The sequence below is a fragment of the Cervus elaphus genome, chromosome 20, assembly GCF_910594005.1.
Source record: "Cervus elaphus chromosome 20, mCerEla1.1, whole genome shotgun sequence".
NCBI lineage: Eukaryota > Metazoa > Chordata > Mammalia > Artiodactyla > Cervidae > Cervus > Cervus elaphus.
In genome coordinates this window covers 53,394,699-53,419,560 of record NC_057834.1, presented here as the reverse complement: position 1 = coordinate 53,419,560, position 24,862 = coordinate 53,394,699, and the positions used below count along the sequence as shown (strand labels likewise).

The 24,862-nt window shown below is 42.2% G+C and overlaps 2 protein-coding genes across 5 annotated transcripts in view; one reads left to right on the top strand and one right to left on the bottom strand.

The window, feature by feature from the left end:
• Positions 1-3,688: 3,688 nt before the first annotated feature.
• Positions 3,689-17,562, bottom strand: LOC122676736 (basic proline-rich protein-like). The gene is made up of 4 exons (XM_043876324.1): positions 17,545-17,562; positions 16,377-16,739; positions 15,779-16,287; positions 3,689-4,060 (listed from the first exon to the last, which is right to left on the bottom strand). Exons 1-4 carry the CDS (start codon positions 17,560-17,562, stop codon positions 4,051-4,053), a joined length of 900 nt encoding a protein of 299 aa, XP_043732259.1. The 3' UTR covers positions 3,689-4,050.
• The window catches only part of HIPK1 (homeodomain interacting protein kinase 1), a 51,840-nt gene continuing 43,029 nt past the window's right edge, over positions 16,052-24,862 (top strand). The window contains exons 1-2 of one of the 4 annotated variants that reach the window (XM_043879034.1): positions 16,053-16,234; positions 17,683-17,754. The gene's annotated coding sequence lies outside the window, so the exon portion shown is untranslated. Of the gene's footprint in view, positions 16,235-17,682; positions 17,755-24,862 lie in introns of all 4 variants that reach the window. The other 3 variants (XM_043879035.1, XM_043879033.1, XM_043879037.1) reach the window with 3 other exon arrangements.

The following is a 24,862-nucleotide window of genomic DNA, read 5'->3' as shown; positions in this document are numbered from 1 at the left end:
CTTTCACCATCTTAACCTCTACTACCCTTGTCCAAGCAAACTTTGTCTCTTGTGCAAGTTCTTCAATAGCCTCCTAAATGTTCTCTCTGCTTCCAATACTGTCCCCCTTCTCTCCAAATACAGAGTCCCCATGATAGCCATGATATAAGTCATAGCATGTTATTTCTCTGCTCAAATCCTCCAATGGCTTTCCAGCTCACTCAGAATAAAAACCAAAGTTCTCCTGGTGGTCTGCATGGCCCCTATGATTTCCAGATTGCCTCATCTACTCCTCCTCTGCCACCCTTCACTTACTCTGCTCCAGGCATGCTGACCTCCTTGCAGCTACTCCAATCTACCCTGTAGACAATCACTTCTTCCCTCTCCCCACCATCTTTTCCACCCACATGGCTCCCTTACCTACTTCAAGGTTTTGCTTAATGAGGCTATTCTTGACCATCTTATTTAAAATTGCAACCACCTTGCCCACCACTCCCTCTTTCCTTGCCTTGCATTTTCTCCACAGAGCACTTTCCATATGATATCATTTATCTATTGAGGTTAGTGTTTGCCTCATGGACTAGAATGTAAACTCTAGGATTCCTTTTTTCTTTTTGATTGTTTTGTTCACTGTTTTATTCCTGCTGTCTAGAACACATACCAGGTTCTTAATGATAAACATTGGGTGAATGAATAAATGAATTAATCTGGAGGAATGGATGCATCACACATCCTTTAGGCAATCCTCCTTCAATAAACACTATTTCTCTCCAAGAGGGAATAAAGCAGAGTTCAAAGCCCTCCAGGAGCTGACCACTATTGAATGCTTAAGTTTGGCAGATACAGTATAAATATTATCTCTATATTAACTTGCAACTATCCCAGTGAGAAAACTAGTGCCCATAAATCTCTTCATTCATTTGTTCATTAAACAAATATTTAATGAATGCCTATGTGCCAGGCAAGTTTTCTAGACACTGGGGATATGAAATAGTGACCAAGACAGAAAAAGTCCTACCCACATGGAACTTCAACATTCTAAAGGAGAGAGGCAGTATGCATAAATAAATATCAAATGGTAATACGTGTTAAGAAGAAAATAAGACTGGAACTTCCCTGGTGGTCCAGTGGCTAAGATTCCATGCTCCCAAAGCAGGGGGCCCGGATTTGATCCCTGGTCAGGGAACTAGATCTCATGTGTCGCCAACTATGAGTTTGCATGCTACAACTAAAGATCCCACATGCCACAACTAAGACTGGCACAGCCAAATAAACTGATAAATAAATAATAAAAAGAAAAATAAATAAAAAATTTTTTAAAAGAAGAGGAAGAAGAAAATATTAATACTGATTTAATGGATGTGGGGAGCAGTTCAGATAAAGGTCAAGGAAGTATCCCAGTGGGAATGACACTTCAAGACCTGAGAGATGAAAAGGAGCCAGCCAGGTGAAGATCTGGGGGCAGCATCAGCACCAAAACCAGGCGACGGCCATGAGCTCTGTGCCCAAGGAACATCAGCAAGAGCTGTGCAAGTGGAGGAGAAGAGGAGATGGGATCGGAGGCAGAGGGAGGAGTCAGATCCGACGTGACCCACAGAGCGAGAAGCTTGGGTTTTAGTCTAAGTGTTGTGGAAAGTGCTTTGGTGTACTGGGGTGGTATGATCTGATACATAGTTTTGAAAGCAACAGATGGAGAATGGGGCAAGAATGAAGCAAGAATGCCAGTCAGGAAGCTTTTGCAGCTGTGAGAGATACTGGTGTTTTTGCATTGTGTTTGGATAAAAATCAGAGTTACCTCTTTAGCACAAGCAACTGAAGGGAGAGAGAGACGTCCCTTTCCTTCTACCAGAGCTTTCACAAGGGAAAAGTATATCTATACCCAAAGACATTATATAGATAAACATATTTGAAGGAAATGAAGAAAGGAAGAAGAAAAAAAAAGATTTATCTACAAGTAAATAATTGAAATATTTTATGAATCAACATTATTTCCTGTAATAGACATGTTTTAGAACTATGTACTTAAGAGGAAAAAACATGTTTTACTTGCTTTGGAGTCAACACAAGCCTTGGGGTTAGAGGTTACACTTCCTGAGAGACTAGAACTTTTCAGTAAACAAAAATGAATTTATCAGAGAGTACTTATTTTTTTGATTATTTAAATTATTATGAAATTTTATAGCAAATAACATTAGTCCTGACCTTTGAATAGCTGCATCTTCTAGGAGAGATCTATAAGATACAGTAGAAGACACAGCATTATCATATTTGGTCTGATTTAATCTTTTCTGTTTAATTCACCGAGTAGTGATATTTTATCTCCTTATAGAAATGCACCTGAATGAGCAAGGCAATTTTGGTTCATGAAAGAGCAGTCTCTTTCTGCAAGGCCCTTAGTTAGTACATACATAATTAAAACCTGCACTTTTAAATCAAGATGGGACTGACAAATCCATATTTGTTATTATTCTATATTCTACTTCTCAGAGAGTTTCTGATTTTGTAGACAGTTGTCAGTAGAGATGAATGGTAGTGGATTTCAGGATATTTTTGAAAGTAACATTGAAGAAATTTTCCAATGGACAGAATGAGAGAGGTACAGAAAAGGTATTATTACCATCTCCATTTTAAGGATGAGATAAGTGAGGCTCATGAGCAGACCCACTATCATGCCCTCGTAACTAGAAGAGTTAGGACTCCTAGTGACATTAAGCTCCAAAGTCCATGCTTTTTGTTTATACTGGACATTCTGGGAGCACTGAGGTTGGTCAGGCAGAAGCCCTATTTCACATCAGAAAATTTACCCTCTATGCTTACCCTCTATGATAGGGCAGCTCCCCGGCCCCAACCAGAGAGAACCACTTGCTAATCACTTGATGACAACTTACAGATTTTATACAAATGAGTTTCCAAAAGCAATAATAGAAAAAAAATCAGTTAAATGCATGGCCAAAGGTGAAGACTGCTATTTTGAAGTTTCTTAAACTCTATTCTATAGTTTACTGAATTCTGATGCTTTGAGTACCATGAATAAACACTCAGTAATTTACTCAGTAAAATAGCTATTATTACCAACCACATATCAGGAATTGTGTTAGGCAAGGGATACTTCATTAAGGTCTCTTTGATTTCAGAGTTTGTAGGAATTGCAAAATGATAGAGCATAAACAATAATCAGTTATTAAATTTTGAGGTCCTGTCCTGATTTATTGCCCTCTCCCTTGTGGGTCTCTGTGTGCATTCTTAAAGCATGTTTTGGCTTTTGCTTAGAACTGATGATAGGGAATGACGTATGGAATGAAGGTGAGAAAAGCTCACGCATGTAACAGTTGGTCAAAGAAAAGGAGAGAAGCTAGGAAATGATGGAGGCATGATAATGAGAAATGATGCTGATCCAGGTAAAGGGAGAGAAAAGCACTATCCCTTGGTTTTACTGAATAAAGATCTAGTACTTGAAGAAAGTGAGAGACAGGATGATGGTTACGTGTGGGTAAGGGAGGAAACAGAAATGAAACCTCAAACCCTCCTTCCCTCATAATTGTTGTCTAAGTGGTTAAGGCATTTGCTCTTCTCCCAGAAGAGTCTCTGGGTTGACCCTTGAAAATCAGAAAAATTAGGGGTGAAGTCTTTTACCCATTATTTCTAAATCCTGCAAACTTCCATCCTCCTTTTTTTAAAATTGAGGTGAAATTCACATAACAAACAACCATTTTTAAGTGTACAATTCAGTGGCATTTAATGCATTCACAATATTGTGCACCACCACCTCTCTCTTGAGTCACTTTCCTGTTCTTGGTTGCAGTACACAGGCTTCTCATTGTGGCAGCTTCTCTTGTTGGGGAGAACAGGCTCTAGGCAAACGGGCTTCAGTAGTTGTGGTGCACAGGCTTTAGTTGCCTGCAGGATCTTTCCGGACCAGGGATCGATCCAGTTTCCCCTGCATCGGCAGGTGAATTCCTATCTGCTGCGCCACCAGGGAAGTCCTTGACTCTTTCTCTTTAATCCCACAGGCATAGTCTTCACTCAAGATCATGTTCGGCCAAAGTCATCACTTCTGCTGGAACCCAATCCTCAAAATGTCCTATTGTGATCCAAAAAGAAAACAAGATGTGGACTTGAGAGCAAGCAAGTCAGACTCCTGCCTGCAATCACACTATTCAGCTCAGTAACCAACCTAGCTTTAATGGGGAAATGCTGGGGAAGGAGAGTAATGTGGATGCAGTAAGGTGACATAGCCTTCTCACAATATATAGAAGGGACCTTCATGATGATATGGAGAGTTCTTGCTTACCTGATTATCCTGGGCAGCTTCCAAATATGCATGGGTGATTCAGTTTTCAATTTTGTATATCATGCTCTTCTCTGCCCTGGTTTTAGCTTCTAATCCCAGGGCTGTCTGGCGGCCTAGTGCAGATGATAACCACTTCTTCCCAAGAGTGTACCTGTCATACTTGAGCTAATATCCCTTATATATGATAACATAATGGCATATTTATTCCTCTGTTCACATTTTACATGAAAAACGTACTTAAGATAGTTACTAAAAACAAAGACTGATGCCCCATTGGAGCACAAGACAGCCATGGTAGCTCCAGATCTTGGGTATTCATCCTTTTGTCTTAGCCAAAAGACAGAGACAGGAGCAAAAGAAATTTTTCTCTTTATGCAAAAAATAAAAAATTCCCTAGGAGCCTCCCAGAAGACTTCCTTTCATATTTCATTAACCAGAACTGTGTCCTGTACCCACTCCTAGACCAATCACTGGCAAGGAGAAATGGTATCACTATTGATTTAGATGAATTGTGATTTATCCCCTGATTTGAGGGGTGGGAAAGGGCTTCTTGGTGGCTCATATGATAAAGAATCTGCCTGCAATGCAGGAGACCCAAGTTCAATCCCTCAGTCAGGAAGATCCCCTGGGGAAAGGAATGGCTGCCTACCCCAGTATTCTTGCCTGGAGAATTCCAAGAACAGAGGAGCCTGGCAGGCTACAATCTATGGGGTCACAAAAAGTCGGACATGACTGAGTGGCTAATACTTTCATTTTTTTCACTTAACGGAGAGGAACTTAGCTCCCTTGAAATCAAAGGATCTTCCTTCTATCTGAATGAAACTGGGATTCTATTAATAGGGAAGCATGAATCTAGGGAATGGCATTTGGATAAGTGTGACAGTGTTAGTCTCTTAGTTGTGTCCGACTCTGTGTGACCCCATGGACTGTAGCCCGCCAGTCTCCTCTGTCCATGGAATTCTCCAGGCAAGAATACTAGAGTTGATAACTATTCCCTTAATTCTTACTGAATCATATCTATTTTCCTCTTGGGCACACAGCTAGATTGCATCATCTCCTAATCTCTCGGCAGTTAGCAGCATCCATGTTCCTGAGTTCCCAACAATGTAAAGTGTACAGAGTAGATGAATGTATTTGCTACCTCCAGTTCTGGCCTATAAATAAAAACTTCCCACACAAATCACCCTTATTTTCTTTTCCCTTTTTTTTTCCTGGCCAGATGCAAAATACTCAGTGGAGAAATTCAAGGCTCCAAGGAATGGTGAAGCTGCAAGAATTTAGATGGGAAGCACCTGAATCCTTGAATGATTCCACAGAGCAGAGCAACTCTCTCATCCCTGGTACTTTGCTCTGGCCACCACCAACAGACTAGTGACATGAGTAAGCAATGCAACTTAATTGTGTTAAGCCACAGAGTTATGGATTTTATTTGCTACAGCAGTTGTGAAACCGAACTCTTTACGGAATAGGCAATAAACAATGTCTGCCATATTCTTCCACCAAAGCTTTCTTTGCTAAAGACAACCCAAAGGAGCCTTGGAAAGAAAAATCTTGGGGATACCAGAGTCTTGCAACCCTGGGGGAAGGGATGAGTAAGCAAACTGTCCATTCAGGGTTGGCAGTCACACCCAAGGCCACAAGTATCCTTTAAGAAATCATTACGTACCTAGTGCCCAGACTTTGTTTTCTAATATAATTCCCCACAAAAAGAACCAGGACTCCTCAGAGAAATGGCTGATTTTAGGGTTAAGGAAGAGAAAGTACAAGAGGAATCTAGAATATCTTGTTATAGAGTATGCTGGAAATTTTTGGCATTCAAATAATTAAGAACAGCAAGGTCATTGAAAAACATAGTAATCCCCAAGTCTATATCATTAATAAATAGATAATTAAATTAATTGAGAGAAGGGAGGATTGGTACAGGTAGGAATCACCAATTGATTATAAATCTAAAGGAACATGTTTAACGAGGAGCAGGATATTCCAGTGGTCTAAGCTGTCGCCCCACAGATTACTTATAACAAGAAAAAATAGTAAATATGCTGTGGAGAAATCAGATAGCTCAACAAGGTGATCAAAATTATTATCACTCTATCATTATATGTAGAATCTAAAAAATAATACAAATAAATCTATACACAGAACAGAAACAGATTCACAGGTGTAGAAAATACATTTATGTTTACCAAAGTGGGGAGAAGGGGGAGGGATAAATTAGGAGTATGGGATTAACAGATATAAACTTCATGCATTGTACTCAATTGTGTCTGGCTCTTTGTGAGCCCATGGACTATAGCCTGCCAGGTTCCTCTGTCCATGGAATTTTCCAGGCAAGAATAGTGGAGTGGGCTGCCATTTCCTCCTCCAGGGGATCTTCCTGACCCAGGGATTGAACCCCAGTCTCCTGCATCTCCTGCATTGGCAGATGGTTTCTTTACCACTGTGCAACCTGGGAACTCACAACAGATATAAACTACTATACATAAAATAGATAAGCATCAAGGATTTACTGTGTATCACAGGGCACTATATTCAGTATCTTATAATAACCTATAATAGAAAATAATCTGAAAACTATCACTTCATTGTATGTAATTGAATCACTTCACTGTACACCTGAAATTCACAATATTGTAAATCAAGCACACTTCAATAAAAAAAAAATTATTACCCAATGAGGGACAGGGACATCATCTGACTTTGGGTGTGATATTCTGAGAAGGACACAATATCATTATTCTGCAACAGATGCGGGTTTGATCCCTGGGTCAGAAAGATCCCCTGGTGGAAGAAATGGCAACCCACTCCAGTATTATTGCCTGAAAAATCCTATGGACAGAGGAGCCTGGAAGGTTACAGGCCAAAGAGCCAGACACAACTGAGCAAACAAGCACATAAATGTTAAAGCAAGAGGGTCAAAGGTTAACTAGTAAATCTGAGTAAAGGGTTATATGGGTTATATTATTATTATTATTATCATTCTTGCAACTTTTCTATGAGTTTGAAATTATTTGCAAATAAAAAGTTTCCTGGAGTCTAGATTTAAAAAAATCAGTGAGGGGGACATCCCTGGTGTTCCAGTAGTTAGGAATACACCTGTCAATGCAGGAGACATGGGTTTGATCCCTGGTCTGGAAAGATTCCACATGCTGTAGAGCAGCTAAGCCCATGTACCAGGACAAATGAGCCCACACTCTAGAGCCCATGCTACACAACAAGAGAAGCCATGGAAAGGAGAAGCCTGTGCACCGCAACTAGAGAGTAGCCTTCTTTCACTGCCACTAGAGATAGCCAACGTGCAGCTATGGAGACCCAGCACAGACAAAAATAAATAAATAAACATGAAAAATCTTGAAAGAAATAAAAAGTGACACAAATAAAGGGAGAGATATACCAAGTTCTAGGACTGGAAGAATCAATATTGTGAAAATGAGTATACTACCCAAAATAACCTACAGATTCAATTCAATCCCTATGAAACTACCAATGGTATTTTTCACAGAACTAGAACAAAAATTTTCACAATTTGTATGGAAACACGAAAGACCCCAAACAGCCAAAGCAATCTTGAGAAAGAAACACGGAACTAGAGAAATCAATCTTCCTGACTTCAGACTATACTACAAAGCTACAGTCACCAGGAGAGTATGGTACCAGCACAGAAACAGAAATATAGACCAATGGAACAAGATAGAAAGCCCAGAGATAAATCCACACACTTCTGAGCACCTTATCTTTGACAAAGGAGGCAAGATTATACAACGGAGAAAAGACCCATACAATAAGTGGTGCTGGGAAAACTGGAGAGCTACATGTAAAAGAATGAAACCAGAACACTTCCTAACACTATACACAAAAATAAACTCAAAATGGATTAAAGTCTTAAATCCATTCAGAAACTATAAAGCTCTTAGAGGAAAACATAGGCAGTACACCTTTGATATACATCCCAGCAAGATCTTCTTTGACCCACCTCCTAAAATAATGGATTAAAAACAGAAATAAACAAATGAGACTTAATTAAATTTAAAAGCTTCTGCACTGCAAAGGAAACAATAAACAAGATTAAAAGACAACCCTAAGAATGGGAAAAAATAATTGCAAACTAAAACAACTGACAAAGTATTAATCTCCAGAAAATATAAACAGCTCAAACAGCTTATATAGTGAACTAAAATGACCAGAACAGGCGAATTTAATTCAGATGACCATTATATCTACTGCTGTGGGCAAGAATCCCTTAGGAGAAATGAAGTAGTCATCATAGTCAACAAGAGTCCCAAATGCAGTACTTGGGTACAGTCTCAAAAACGACAGAATGATCTCTGTTTCCAAGGTAAACCATTCGATATCACAGTAATCCAAGCCTATGCCCCGACCAGAAATGCTGAAGAAGCTGAAGTTGAATGGTTCTATGAAGATCTACAAGCCCTTCTAGAACTGACACCAAAAAAAGATGTCCTTTTCATTATAGGGGACTGGAATGCAAAAGTAGGAAGTCAAGAGATACCTGGAGTAACAGGAAAATTTGGCCTTGGAGTACAAGATGAAGCAGGGCAAAGGCTAACAGAATTTTGCCAAGAGAATGAACTGGTCATAGCAAACACCCTTTTCCAACAACACAATAGACGATTCTACAAATGGACATCACCAGATGGTCAATACCAAAATCAGACTGATTATATTCTTTGCAGCCGAAGACGGAGAAGTTGTATACAGTCAGCAGAAACAAGACCAGGAGCTGACTGTGGCTCAGATCATGAACTCCTTATTGGCAAATTCAGACTTAAACTGAAGAAAGTAGGGAAAACCACTAGGCCATTCAGGTATGACCTAAATCAAATCCCTTATGATTATACAGTGGAAGTGACAAACAGATTCAAGGGATTAGATCTGATAGAATGCCTGAAGAACTATGGATGGAGGATTGTAACACTGTACAGGAGACAGGGATCAAGACCATCCCCAAGAAAAAGAAATGCAAAAAGGCAAAATGGTTGTTTGAGGAGGCTTTACAAATAGCTGAGAAAAGAGGAGAAGTGAAAGGCAAAGGAGAAAAGGAAAGATATACCATCTGAATGCAGAGTTCCAAAGACAGATAAGAAAGTCTTCCAAAGTGATCAATGCAAATAAAGAGTAAAACGATAGAATGGGAAAGACTAGAGATCTTTTCAAGACAATTAGAGATACTAAGGGAACATTTGATGCAAAGAAGGGCACAATAAAGGACAGAAACGGTATGGACCTAACAGAATCAGAAGATATTAAGAAGAGGTAGCAAGAATAACAGAAGAACTATACCAAAAAGATTTTAATGACCCAGATAACCACAATGGTGTGATCATTCACCTAGAGCCAGACATCCTGGAATGTGAAGTCAAGTGTGCCTTAGAAAGCATCACTACGAGCAAAGCTAGTGGAGGTGAAGGAATTCCAGCTGAGCTACTTCAAATCCTAAAAGATGATGCTGTGAATGTGCTGCACTCAATATGAGAGCAAATTTGGAAAACTCAGTAGTGGCCACAGGACTGGAAAAGGTCAGTTTTCATTCCAATCCCAAAGAAAGGCAATGCCAAAAGAATGTTCAAACTACCACACAATTGCACTTATTTCACAAGCTAGCAAAGTAATGCTCAAAATTCTCTAAGCTAGGCTTCAACAATATGTGAACTGAAAACTTCCAGATGTTCAAGCTGAATTTAGAAAAGGCAGAGGAACCAGAGATCAAATTGCCAACATCCGTTGGATCATAGAAAAAGCAAGAGAATTCCTGTAAAACATCTACTTCTGCTCATTGACTATGCTAAAGCCTTTGACTGTGTTGATCACAACAAACTGGGAAATTCTTAAAGAGATGGGAATACCAGACCACTTTACCTGCCTCTTGAGAAATCTGTATGCAGGTCAAGAAGCAACAGTTAGAACCAGAAATGGAACAAAGGACTGGTTCAAAATTAGGAAAGGAATACATCAAGGCTGTATATTGTCAGCTTGCTTATTTAACTTATATGCAGAGTGCATCTTGCAAAACTCCGGGCTAGATGAAATACAAGCTGGAATCAAGATTACCAGGAGAAATATCAATAACCTCAGATATGCAGATGACACTACCCTCATGGAAAAAAGCAAAGAGGAACTAAAGAGCCTCTTGATGAAGGTGAAGGAGAAAAGTGAAAAAGCTTAAATGCTACCTTAAAACTCAACATTCAAAAACCAAAGACCATGGCATCCAGTCCCATCACTTCATGGCAAATAGATGGGGAAATAATGGAAACAGAGACAGACTTTATTTTCTTGGGTTCCAAAATCACTGCAGATGGTGACTGCAGCCATGAAGACGCTTGCTCCTTGGAAGAAAAGCTATGACAAACCTAGACAGGTTTGGAGAAAAGGGAACCCTGCAGCACTCCTGGTGGGAATGCAAATTGATATAGCCAGTATGGAGAACAGTATGGAGATTCATTTAAAAACGAGGAATAACATTACCATGTGACCCAGCAATCCTACTACTGAGCATATACCCTGATGAAATCATAATTGAAAAAGACACATGTACCCCAATGTTCACTGCAGCGCTATTTACAATTGCTAGGGCATGGAAGCTGCTGAGACATCCACTGACATATGAATTTAGGAGAAAGAAGCTGTGGTACATTTGAGTCAGTTCTAATGAGGTGGATGAACCGAGAGCCCATTATACAGAGTGAAGTAAGTCAGAAAGAGAAAAACAAGTTATCATATGTTAACACATACATATGAGATCTAGAAAGATGGTACTGATGAACCTATATGCAGGGCAGTAATGGAGAGGCAAACATAGTGAACAGACTTGTGGACATAGTTGGGGAAGGAGAGGGTGGGACGAATTGGGAGAGTAACACTGAAACATATACGTTACCATATGTAAAACACTGTAGTAATTTGCTCTATCAAAAGGGAGCTCAGAGGGGTGGGACTGGGTGGGAGATGGGAGGGAGGTTCAAGAGGGAGGAGACATATATATACACCTATGGCTGACTCCTGTTGATATATGGCAGAAACCAACAGAATTGTAAAGCAATTATCCTCCAATTAAAAAAAATAAATTTTAAAAATCAGTGAGGATTCTCTCTTGTCGGTTCAAAAAATTTCCCACGTTTTGCCTTCTATTCTTCACTTCAGTCTTTCACTCTCATCTGGTTTTCCCAGTTTTGCAACTGTTGGTTTCTACTTGAAATCTTTTTCCTTCTTGGTTCCTCATATTTACTACTTGTGTAGGTAGTTTGTCTTAGTTTCTCTCAAGATGGCCTTTTGGTCAGCTTCTACTTGGCCTTATGCACTGCAGCTCCTGCGGAAGAGACTTCTGGCCTACAATACTGAATCCAGGCTCCAAGCCCTAGAGGGATATCGTACCCTAGATGAGACATCAGTGCTTCCAACTGGCAACAGCTCCATCTCCGTCTCCAGCTGCCCTGACTTTGGGAGGAAATAGTTCACACGTGTGCCTGCTAAGTCATTTCAGCCATGTCTGACTCTGTGATCCTGTGGACTTCAGCCTGCCAGGCTCCTCTGTCCATGGGAATCTCCAGGCAAGAGTACTGGAGTGGGTTGCTATGTCCTCCTCCAGGGGATCTTCTCGACCCAGGGATCAGACCCACGTCTCTTACTTCTGTATTGGCTGGTAGGTTCTTTACCACTAGCGCCACCTGGGAAGCCCAATAGTTCACATATCTGCCCTCTTCTCTCCATGTTTTCTGCTTCATCAAGCCCTCATCGTAGTTTGCTAAGTACGCTCGGTTTCTCCAGGCTTTTCCCACTCCAGCCTGCCATCCTCCTCACTGCTACTAGCTCTCTCTTTAAAGCACACGTTCCTTCATATTACTTGTCTGATGAAATTCTACTAGCTCTGTGTCGCCTTTCAAAATCTGACTCAGCCATTTTAATTTCCAAATCCTGACATTCCTCTGCTGAACTGTGAGCTCCTTCAGAGGACAGACCACACCTTTTCTTCTTTGTATCTTTAACTCTAACACAGTGCTTGGCACACAGAAGATACTCAGTAGATTTCTGCTGAATGAACAAATGAACTCTAGCTAAACTCTGAAACTTCTTTGAGCAGACCATGTTTAAATATCACCTTCTCTGATGGTGAATGATAGTCTTCCTTGACACTGTCATTCAACTCTTCTTCAGGTAGATGTATTTCTTCACGGAAATACATCTCCCAGGCATCCCCCCACCCCCACTACATTGTTAACTATTCTGAGGGAAAGGACCATGTCTTATTCATCTCGCATCTGACTGAGGGTCTAGGAGAGTGCCTGCCATTGAGCAGGCAAAGTTTGTTGGATGGGTATAAATATTACAGAGGGGAAAATACCAGATTTTAAAAGGTCTCCATATAGTGAGACTGACTGAGGAAATGACCAAAGAACAATGAAAATGAGATCAACAAGTATAAATAAATAATGTACAAGAAGTAAGTGAAGTAGTCAAATGATGATGCATGACTGAATAACTAGAATTAAGTGGGAGTTAAACAGAAAAGTCATCCTCAGGGCAAATTTTGAGATGTGTTTGACAAGAAGAAAGGGACATAATGTTCTAGTCTCCTAACAGGAGCTTAGAGGCCTGTCATACAGCTGGGTTGAACCAAAGCACAGTAAGCAATTAGTGTATTGGAAGCCTGCTTTCCAAGCGACATCTGCTCCTCCCTAGAGCTCAAGTTCTGCCTTTCTCCTGGCTCCCCAAGCAGCCATGTTTGCCCACTCTCCATGTCTGGATGTTTCCCAGGTCAGCTTCAATGTAGCACTTTATGTCCTCCAAGTTTCTGTGAAAATATGTAACCAAAACTTCCCTGTGGAATTGAACATTCTTGCTAACCCTGGTTCTCTAGGGAAATAAACTTTCCCCTTCCCAACAGAACTGTTCCTAGTGTTGTTAAGGCCTCCAAAGGCAGCATAACCACTTGAGTACATCTTCACAAAAATGATCTCTTTGATCCAAAGGTTAACGAGGTTAACGAGGGACTTCCCTGTTGGTCCAGTTGCTAACACTCCACACTCCCAATGCATGGGACCTGGGTTTGATCCCTGATCAGGGAACTAGATCCTGCATGTCACAACTAAAATGTCCTGCATGCCCCAACTAAGGTCTGGTGCAGTCAAGTAAATAAATAAAATAAACATTAACAACATCCATTTTTTCTTCACTGACTATGCTAAAGCCTTTGTGTGGATCACAATAATCTGTGGAAAATTCTTAAAAGACATGGGATTATCAGACCACCTTACCTGTCTTCTGAGAAACCTGTATGCAAGTCAAGAAGCAACAGTTAGAACCAGATATGGAACTGACTGGTTCAAAATTAGGAAAGGAGTACAACAAGGCTGTATATTGTCACCTTGCTTATTTAACTTATATGTAGAGTACATCATTCGAAATGCTAGGCTAGATGACTCACAGGCTGGAATCAAGATTGCTGGGAGAAATATCAACAACCTCAAATAGACAGATGATACAACTCTAATGGCAGAAAGTGAAGAGGAAGTAAAGAGCCTCTTGATGAGGGTGAAAGAAGAGAGTGAAAAAGCTGGCTTGAAACTCAACATTCCAAAAACTAAGATAATGGCAACCAGTACCATCACTTCATGGCAAATAGAAGGGGAAAAAGTGAAAACAGTGACAGATTTTCCTTTCCTGAGCATCAAAATCACTATGGAAGGTGACTGTGGCCATGAAATTAAAAGGCTTGCTCCTTGGAAGGAAAGCTATAACAAACCTAGACTGCATATTAAAAAAGCAGAGACATCACTTTGTTGACCAAGGACTGTATAGTCAAAGCTATGGTTTTTCCAGTAGTCACGTAAGAATGTGCGAGTTGGACCATAAAGAAGGCTGAGCATCGAAGAATTGATGCTTTGGAATTGTGGTGTTGGAGAAGACTCTTGAGAGCCCCCTGTACTGCAAGAAGATCAAACCAGTCAATTTTAAAGAAAACAAACCCTGAATATTCATTAGAAGGGCTGACGCTAAAGCTGAAGCTCTAATACTTCGGCCACCTGATGCAGAGCCAACTCATTGGAAAACACTCTGATGCTGGGAAAGACAGAAGGCAAAAGGAGAAAGAGGCAGCAGAGGATGAGATGGTTAGATAGCATCACCAACTCAATGAACATGAATTTGAGCAAGCTCTGGGAAATAGTGGAGGACAGAGGAGCCTGGAGTGCTGCAGTCCATGGGGTCACAAAGAGTCAGACATGACTTAAGAGACTGAATAACAACAACAAACAAAACCCAAAGAGGTAAGATGACTGGGACCTGAGAAATGTAACCTGATAGTATAATCTTGTTTTAGCTACATCAGCCCTCTCCTTAAAGAGTGCCAGCTTTCTAAGTCACTTCAGTTGTGTCCAACTGTTTACCACCCTATGGATGGTAGCCCACCAAGCTCCTCTCTCCTCCAGTATTCTCCAGTCAAGTATGGTGGAGTGGGTTGCCATGCCCTCCTCCAGGGGCTCTTCCTGACCCAGGGATGGAACTCACATCTCTTAAATCTCCTGCATTAGCAAGTGGATTCTTTACCACTAACACCATCTGGGAAGCCCCCTTAAAGAGTATATGCAAGTAAATACCACAGTTCTGTACAGTCACTTTCTAGGGCTCAGATCCTTGCTGCCTCCAGAACTTGTGGGAAGGAAAAAAATAAACTGCCTAAAAATGTCCCACACTTTAGGAATCAGAGCATTTTACACACCAAGAGGTAGATCTGAAGACTTTCAGAATCTCTTGGCCGAGGGAGATGGCAACTGTCTTTCTTTTAGGATAATCTAGTTTTTGGAGAAAGAAATGGCAACCCTCTCCAGTGTTCTTGCCTGGAGAATCCCAGGGACGGCGGAGCCTGGTGGGCCGCAGCCTGTGGGGTCGCACAGAGTCGGACACGACCGAAGCGACTTAGCAGCAGCAGTTTTCAGGCAGTGTTTATTTTTCCAGAACGTTGCATTCCTTTTCCTGAACACCCGGTTTTACTATCTCCTGGTAGAGGAGAGAAAATGATGGTAGTATGAGCTCACTGAAGCGCTTGGGGGTGGGTAGGGTTCAGAGTACAGCTATTCTTTCTCACCTCCTGTTGCAAACCCAGCTTCCCAAGGAGGGAAAGGAAGAGCCCCCTCAGGGGGTCCTAATGGGCGTGGAGGCTCACAGATCCCATACACCTCTGCCAAGCAGCTAGAACGACTCTAGATAGCAAGGAAACATTAAAGCCTAAACTTGGGTCATTCTTCACCAGCAGGGGGGCTTCCCGGTAGGCACTGCCTCCCCGCGCGCTGCTCAATCTCTGGAGGTGTCACACTAGGCGGTGGTGATGTCACACTGGCGGGGATGACATTTTAAACCTGGACCTCACACCGACACTAGGCACCTTTAAGTCACCTCGGTGTTGGCCGTGAGGAGGGGGCGGGGAGATGACCCCAGCACTCTATCCACGCAGGCTCCCCACGGAGGCCCACCCACTCCCACTTCCACTCCCACCCGTAATATGAGGTCGTCGTAATCCTCCTGCTCTCCCGGACTTCCGCCTCAGTAGGTATCATGGCGCGGGACCCGGGACTAGTTCCCGTGAGGCGGGGCGGGCCGGATGAGGGCGGACGCTCGGCGCTCAGCTTGTCGGGTCTGGCGACAACCGCGGCTGCGGAGCTAGGGGCCCGGCGGTGGCCCCGGACAGCAGCGGGAGGCCGAGGAGGGAGCGCGCGGGTCAGAGGCGGCGGCGGCGGCGGAGAGGGGCCGGGCGGTGGAGCGGGCGGGAGGCTGAGAGGGCTCCCCCCGCGGGACGGGCGCGGGGACGGCTCCGGGGGGCGGGGGCCGGGGCCCGGGCCGGCTCGCGCAGGGGGTATGATGACCCGGCGGCGGGGCCCCGGATCTCGTCTCCTCCGCCGCCTCCTCACGGCTGCCCCAGCTCGCGGCTGAGAACCAGAAGACACACCGGCGGTGAGTCGAAGCGGGAGAGCGGTCGGGCAGGGGCCTCGGCGGGGAGCGATCTCCTATCGGGTCCCCGAGGCGGGGCCGGGCTGGCCGCGGGCTCTTCGGGGCGCCCGGCCTTGCGGGGGGCGCCTCCCTCGGCTGCCCCCACCCGGGACCCGGCGCCAAGCCCTGTGGCCTGGCCTCTCCCGGCTGCGGAGGGCATGGCATTCCCAAGAAAGTGGGGAGGCTGCGGGCTTGTTTCGGGGCAACTCCTCCTGTGTCCTGCCACTTCTCTCCTGGGCGTGTTGTCCTCAGATGACAGGGGGCCGCCTGGCGTCTCCTCACCCGGCCGGTTTTTCCTCGGTTGTCGTGGCCGGTTCCCAGTGTATGGCTTGCGCGTGTGAATTTCACAGCGCTGCTTAGCGCCTTGGTTTGAGGCTATCTGTGCTGTTGGGGACAAGGAAGCGGTGTCTGGAACGGACGGCTGCGGTGGGGTGGGTGTGGAAGCCCTCCTATCCTCTCCGCTTGTGTTCTTTAATCGTAAGGTTGGTAAATCGTGATGATGGTGGAGACTAAGTGGGACCGGCCAACCTAAATGTGTATCTGTGTTAGGTAGATCTAGAAGTCTGGCTCAAAGGGAAACTTTTGCTGTTTGTCGCCACTTTGCCAAAGCTTTCGTTTAAAAAAAAAGAAAAAGCCTTGGCGGGGTGGGGGGGGGGCGGTGGGAGGAAACCACCAAAACTCTTGGGTAAGCCTCCCCGCCCCAGCCCCCCACCCCCGCCCCGGTGTTCACAGGTCTGTGGGAAAGAGGCCGTTTTTGTGCCTAGCAACCGAGACCTGGGACTCAGTCTCCAAGAGCGCTGGTGTAACCTCCAGTTTGTTGTGGTGACAAACGGTGAGCTTGGCCTGTGTTTACGCTGGGCGCGCTTTCTTTCCTGTTTAGGTGGGGGAAGGGAGGAGGGGCTGGGGAAGGGGGAAAAACAGCCCCGAGCGCGAGTGTGTCTTTTCTCCAATTAAACCATTGACTATGTTGCAGATTCTCTTTTTGAGGCAGCTCTAGGTGCTTTTTTTCTTTGGGAATTTTCAGTCATTGTATCAAATTGTTAATTTCAGCTATAGACTCTTCTGCCCAATCCTTCCTTTATCTTATTTGTTTCCTAGTAACTGATGAAAACAGCAGCATGGCTTCCTGCTACTGATGAAATGGGGTTAAATTAAGTGGCTGATGCCCTCAGCAAAACCTACAATTTTGCTCTTGTTTGTGTAAAGCTATTTTTGATTCCTGGTCTGTAGTGTAGTTGTTTTTTTTTAAGATTATAGAGAATGCAAATCATTACCAGCTCTTTTTCATACATAGGTCTAAAGCTTTCTGTAAAACATCTAAAAAATAACACTAATAGGTCATTTTATATAGTTGTTAATGCAGCTGGTGATTTTGGAGATACATGTAATAATCTCTGGGTTCTGTGTTGTAGAACTGGTATGATGGTGTGAAGAAGGATATCATTGACTTTAAGGCACTGTTCCCTGGCTTGAAGAATATTTTGGTAAGGTACTTGTGGTTGCAACTGGAGGCAGTCAGGCCAGTAAAGCATCTTACCAGTAAAATGGTGAATGAGATCTTGTAAATATACTGACTGTGGTTAGTAATAAGACTTTTGCTGGCGATATCTTTATCCTATCTGGATACTGTAGTTTTATGGATTGCAGAGCAAGTTGATTGGAAATTTGAGATTGAAAACCAAACCAGAACTTTCTACCAACAGGGGGGAAAAAGAAAAGATAGTCTCAACATCCACAAATCTCTGGAAAATAGAATTCTTTTTTTCTGTGGTTTGGTTTTCATAAGCACAGCTTAGTCATTGGTTCTGTTGGTAGAAATCAGTGAGGCAAACCTGCCTTATGAACTTCTTACACTTGGAACTTGTGCAACTTGTTATATATTGTAACTGGTTCTTTTGTAATTTGAGGTAATTTTGCAAACATGAACTTCCTGATCGGCCCTTTTATTTTCATGACTGTATAAAGCAGTCCATAATTTTTAAAGTTACAGTTATTAATTCCTCCCCAGTTTCTTCCCTTAAATTTAATGCCATTCTGAACAGAAGTCATCAAAATAATTTTTCTTTCAAGTACCACTTCAACAGTCATTGATTTGCTTTTCGGTTCCTTTTTTGTTTTTATTTTTTGTTTCCAATCTCCCAGCTCCCTAAATACCTTATGTATTTTTGCAGAGCATAATTTGACACTTAAAAAAATTTTACATTCTGTTTTTATATTTTTCTTTTTTATGTGTCACATCAACTAAGCAACATTTTAAGTTCTTTGAAGATAGGGAAACTTAGGTGCATTTCTTTTGGCTTCTTTAAGGGTGCCTGATACAATGCTTTCCCACCGTGCTTAATGAAAAAGAATCAGAAAACCTGAATTCTTTGACAGCATTACTGCTCATTAGCTCTGGGTAAAACTTGTGTGGCTTTCTTGGGTCTACTTTTTCTCATCTTGGAATTAGGAGGTTTTAGAAAGGGTCTTTTAAGGTCTATTTTAGCTGTAAGAATCACTGTACTTTTTTTTGCCAGTGTCTTCTCCAGTCAAATACTCTAAACAGTTTCTCATTTTTCCATATCCCCTGGAATACTTGCTCAAGTTAGTTCTTTCATCTGTAAGACCTTCATCTGCCTTTCATCTGTCAGACTGTTGTTACCTTACTTGAGTCCTGTTTTCCTTAGGCCCTTTCTGGCTAAGGTCCTCTTTTAGCGTTCGTGTTTCATATTGGTCTATGCTTTGTTAATTTGTCATTTTTCTTATGATAGAAACTGAGGTATAGTTTTCTTTATTGTAAACTTTATAGATCTTATAGACTGTTCTGTGTATATACTAAGATAGTACCATTTTACCAAACACCAGAAAAACCTACTTTTTCTTTTGTTCTGTTGCTTTAGGTTCATCATTCCAAATAAATCTAAGAGAGCTATTGAAATTTAGGAGAAAAATTTCTTCCCTAGAAGGAAAGCACCTCAGCCAGTTTACCGAAATACTCCAAAATTGGTTTAAATGGCTGGAAATTACATAGAATTGTAGAGTTACTACTTTGTCTGCTAACACCACTATTCCACACCCTGTTTTTGCATACTGGTTGGGGAACTGGCTCCTTTCACAGGGTTCCAAATGAAGGAAGTGCTACAGGAAAGGGGGTGGGGAACTTTGATTCAAATAGTGTCCTTAGGGCTTCAAGGTTATTTTTTTCTTCTGTATTACTATACTTAGAAAAGTATTCTCTTGTAGACAAGAGGCTGTAATTTTTATCACGTGTATTTCTCTAATTTAGTGAGAATGACTTCTGAGATCCCTTTATATATGGAGAAATAATGTGGTCTCTTTATAGTCATTCTATCAAACATTTGACACGTGCTGTATTCCATCCATTGTGATTGATGCTGGTGATACAAAGGAAGAAGATACTCTGCTATTGACAATTGCCCTCTTAGAACTTGCAGTTCAGAAGGGAAGTCAACTTTTTTTTTTAGAAGTTAACTTTGATTTATTTATTTATTTTTTATACTTACAAACAATGTATATTTACATATCCCACCAGGCTCCTCTGTCCATGGGACTTCCCAGGCAAGAATACTGGAGTGGGTTGCCATTCCTTTCTCCATAGAAGTTAACTTTTAAATAAATAATTTCAAATAGTTAGAATAAAAATCCAGAGTGGCCCACAAGTCAGTATGTGTTCTGGCCCTTGTTTTCCTTTTTGGGTCCTTCTGCTACTTTTTGATGGACAGGGGACTCTGCTCTATGTGATCATTCAGGTACCCGTGTTCTTTCCATCTTGCTGCTCTGCCCTCCCTCGAGTGTTGTCTCATGGCAGAAACTTCATGGGTTCCTCCTGGTGGAAGAGGAAGAGAACGCTAAAGGCTCGTTATCACTTTGTGTTGGAGAGAGGGACTGGTAAATGGAGTCTGACTTTGTGTGTGGGATGGAGGAGAGACTAAACTATAATCCAGACTAACAGTCTTGTGCCACACTGAAAACGTGAGCTTTAAGTAGAGGCTGAAAGGATAAGTGGTAGTTCAGAGAAGGCTCACTAAGAGGGTAGAATGAAGTGTAGAGAGAGAATGTTATATGTGAAGGAACTGAGGCAGGAGAAGTCAAGGCATGCTTTAGACCCGGAGATATTTAGAACTACTGGGAAAGGGAGTGCTGTGGGAGAGAGTCGGTGACATGAGGCTACAAAATAGTCAGGGTCCAGAACTTACAAAGCCTGACAATCCAAATTAGAGGTTTTGGACTTTATTCTAAAATTTTAAATGGCAGATAGATATGCATTTGTAAAAGCTTCGATTGTAAGGTGAAGAATGAATTGGAGAAGGGAGCTTAAAAAGAAGGCCAGAGAGTACCATTTGGGGAAACAGGTTAGGCAGTTGAAGTAAGCAGTGCAGGATTGTACAGTAGTGGGGGAGTGAGAGATATCTGGTGTTCCAGTGGAAGAGTTTTCTTCCCAGTCTTACCTTTTTTTTTTTTTTTTTAAAACAGAATGTGTATTCTTATTTACCCACTGAATACTCTTTCTGTATCAGTGTACTGGAGAATATGTACCTCTGTGTACATGGCAGCTGAGGACAAGTTCTAGAGGAAGAAATCAGCATGTAGTTCTGATTTTACAGTTACTGAGGTAACCAGTTGTTAAATTGTATCAAAAAGACAAAGGTGACACCAAGTAAAAGTGTTGGGAATTTATTATTGGTGTCTCAGGGAGAAGAAGGAAGTCACTGAAGACTAAGGCAAAATGTTGACCAGTGGGTACTTTGATTGTCATACCCAGCAGTTTCATTCACAATTATAGTATCTGAATTCATATGGTAAGATTATCTACCGGTGGGCTTTCCTGGTGGCTCAGTGGGTAAAGAGTCTGCCAGCAATGCACGAGACTGGGGTTCGATCCCTGGGTCAGGAAGATCCCCTGGGGAAGGAAATGGCAACCCACTGGAGAATCCTTGCTTGGAGAATTCCGTGGATAGAGGAGCCTGGCAGGCTGCAGAAGATGAAGTCGCAAAGTCTGACACAACTGAGCAACTAACACTGTCACTTTTCACTTATCTGCCTGTAGTGTAGGATGGTAGTGGTTGTTGCTTAGTTGCTAAGTCATGTCCAGCTCTTCTGTGACCCCATGCATGGTCTGCAGCCCGCCAAGCTCCTCTGTCCATGGGATTTTCCAGGCAGGAATACTGGAGTGAGTTGCCATTTCCTTCTCCAAGGGGTCTTCCCCACCCAGGGAGTGAACCTGTGTCTCCTGCACTGGCAGGCAATTCTGTACCACTAAGCCCCCAGGGAATCCTGCCCCTAAGGTGGGGCACCCTGTTAATACTGTCAGATAGATGTGCCCATGGGAGGGAGTGGGGAAGCTGTTAATTTGACTGTTTTTGATAGCATTGGATCCTGCTGCTGCTGCTAAGTCACTTCAGTCGTGTCCGACTCTGTGTGACCCCATAGATGGCAGCCCACCAGGCTCCCCTCATCCCTGGGATTCTCCAGGCAAGAACACTGGAGTGGGTTGCCATTTCCTTCTCCAGTGCATGAAAGTGAAAAGTGAAAGGCCTTGGATCCTAGCAAGACTCAGTTCTCTTTTTAGTAATACATACAAGTACCGGTAGCCTTTTGGCTTCCAGTTCTGGTTTGGGATTAATTCAGTGGCAAGTTTGTCATTATATTTAGATAGTTAAATCCTTGGAAAATCAGGTTTGAAATGCAAAGACTAGTTTACTGCTGGAGTCAAGAGGTGCAACATTTTCAGGAAGTTAGCTTTTAATTTATTGGGAGCAGTTCTCATGTGAATTGAAAATATGTATAATATGCTCAACAGAGTGTGATACATAGTAAATTTTCCACAGATGTTAATTCTGTTGCATAGTTTTGCTTGGGAAGTCTCAACCTAGGAAGAAAAGTGTCTCCCCATTTGACAAAGCAAATTTTGTGGGACATAGTATTTTGTGTCTAGAGATGGCTGTTTTTAGCTGAGTTTCAAATTGTAATGTAAGAGTGTAGATTTTTCTAGGCAGTTTTGATTCTGGGTTTTTTCCCCCACATGGTGCTAGTTGAGGTCAGGATGAATGTCACCCACACTATAAGAGTTCTGGTGGCAAACTGGTGACTGCAGTATCACATACCCTTGCTGGGGGTGGGGGGAGGGGGAAAGCCACTGAAATTGTGGGTTGTTGTTTCCCTATGGGTGGATTTAAATTTGTCTTACTGGATAAGAATTATATTCATTTATATACTTAAACTTTCAGAACAGTTTCTTAGAACTTGTACTTTTTGCAATGCTCAGTGTGAATTTGAAGCCATCAGTATCTGTTATTTAGTTCATTGGGTGACAAGTTGTCATTACATTGCTCTGGTAAATAGAATATTTTTACAAAGTGTCTAGTTATGACCATACTTAAAAAATTTGTTATATTTCATGAATTCTTTTCAGTATTATTACTTTAAACCTCCATATTCCTAACATTGCTACAAACTGCAAATTTTGTATTCAGATAGTTTTACAATACTCTTAGTTACAAGAAGTTTCCCAGGTGGCTCAGTTGGTAAAGCATCTGCCTGCAATGCAGGAGACCCGGGTTCAACCCCTGGTTGGGGGAAGATCCCCTGGAGAAGGAAATGGCAACCCACTCCAGTACCCTTGCCTGGAAAATCCCATGGACAGACGAGCCTGATAGGCTACAGTCCATGGGGTCGCTAAGACTAAGAGACTTCACTTTCACTTTTTCACTTTTAGGTATAAGAAGGTTATGCTTATGTTTTTTGATAGATTGTTAAAAGATTTAGCAAATATATGGTGGAAATCAATTTCAAAGATGTTTGATTTCATGATGTTATTTTTTCATATATTAATAGGTAAGTTTTGTAAAGGCACCACTTGATTTCAGTTTTCATTTTATCATAGTTTGGTATTATGTCAGTTTTGTTATAGTTTGGTATTATGTCAGTGATATAGGTGGAACAAGATGATTTGTGAATTTGTAACCTAGGAGTTAAATTGCAATAATGTTCTTTTAGTTTACACTTCTTTTCTCTTCAAGGTTCATATAAATTATGAAAACTCTTGTTCAAAGTAAATCCAGACAGCATTTTAGAAATTGAAGATTGAGGGCTCTTCCTTTCAGCTATTTGGTCCAGCGCAGATGGTTTTTAGCTACATTCAGGCACGAAGAAACACATACTTTGCTTTTTTATGTTCTGTGACGTCCCTTTGCCGTGTTCCCTCCCTTTCTAGGTGTGTGTGTGTGTGTTCTCTTATGACTAATAAAGTTATGGTCTATACTAGAGGGGAGACTTCCCCCATTATCTCAAGGACAGCACAGCTAAAAGAGAGGGCTGTCGAAAAGCCAAAACAAAACAAGCATTTGAGTATCCTGGAGTTTAGCACCAGCAGTAGGGAGTAGAAATGAGGTTGGCTGGCAGTGGTCAAATCAACCAGCAGATACCGAGTGTCTGTGTATCGCCAGTGTGTGTGGCACATTCTGGTGACATAAGCAAAAGAGCAGGACAGATACAGTACCTGCGCTCATGTAACTTTGACAGTACCTGGGAATATAACATTGTAAATAAATAATTTAGTGTTATAAGGTAGGAACAGCGTGGTGTGGGAATGCAGTGGTGACGGAGTTTGTGAGAGAGAAGAAACAGTTTTCCTAACAGAAAGTCTCCCAGCATACTAGAGAGCCTCCCAAAAACTGCCAGAAGGGCAGCATGGCTGGAGTGGTGGAGGAATTGAAGTGAGGGGATTTTGTAAGACCGCAGCCAGAGTTGGGAGGAGCTTTCTTAAGACAGGTTGAGGATTTTAACTTTATCTAAAGCAGTGAAAGAACCTGGAGGGGGAAGGAGGGTGATGGTTAAGAAAGAGTAGTCCTCCAGTCTACATGGTTTAAAAACAAAGATTCCCTGAGTGCATTCAAGATGAGTTTGGAGTCTCCTGGCAGTTTGCACTACAAAGGTTCCAATAAGGGTAGAGAAAAATGGCTGATTTGAAACATGCTTAGGAGGTGGAATCCTGGTGGCTTCCCTGGTGGCTCAGACGGTAAAGCATCTGCCTGCAGTGTGGGAAACCTGGGTCGAGAAGATCCCCTGGAGAATGAAATGGCAACCCACTCCAGTATTCTTGCCTGGAAAATTCCACGGACAGAGGAGCCTTGTAGGCTACAGTTCATGGGTTCGCAGAGTCGGACAGGACTGAGCGACTTCACTTCACTTCACTTAGGAGGTGGAGTGATGAGATTTGGTTATAGATTAGACATGGGGATTAAGGGAGGGGAATGAATCAGGATAATAATATTAAATGAGTTCTACACACTAAGCCTGTCCTCTGTGCTAAATCATTTAATTCTCAGAAGAGCCCCGTAATGTAGGTATTGCTGTCACCATTTTGTAGATCAGGAAACAGAGACTCATTGCCACCTTTTCTGCTTGAGATATTGGATGTGTGGTAGTGTCTCTCAATTGAAGTAAAAAACTGAGTGTGGGCATCTTAAAAGTTGAATTTTGGACATGTTGAATTGAGATGTCTCTAAGGTATCCAAATTGAAGTGTGAAATAAAGACTTGGAGTTGAAGAGAGGAGTCTGGGTTAGAGAGAGAAAATTTACAAATAGAGAAA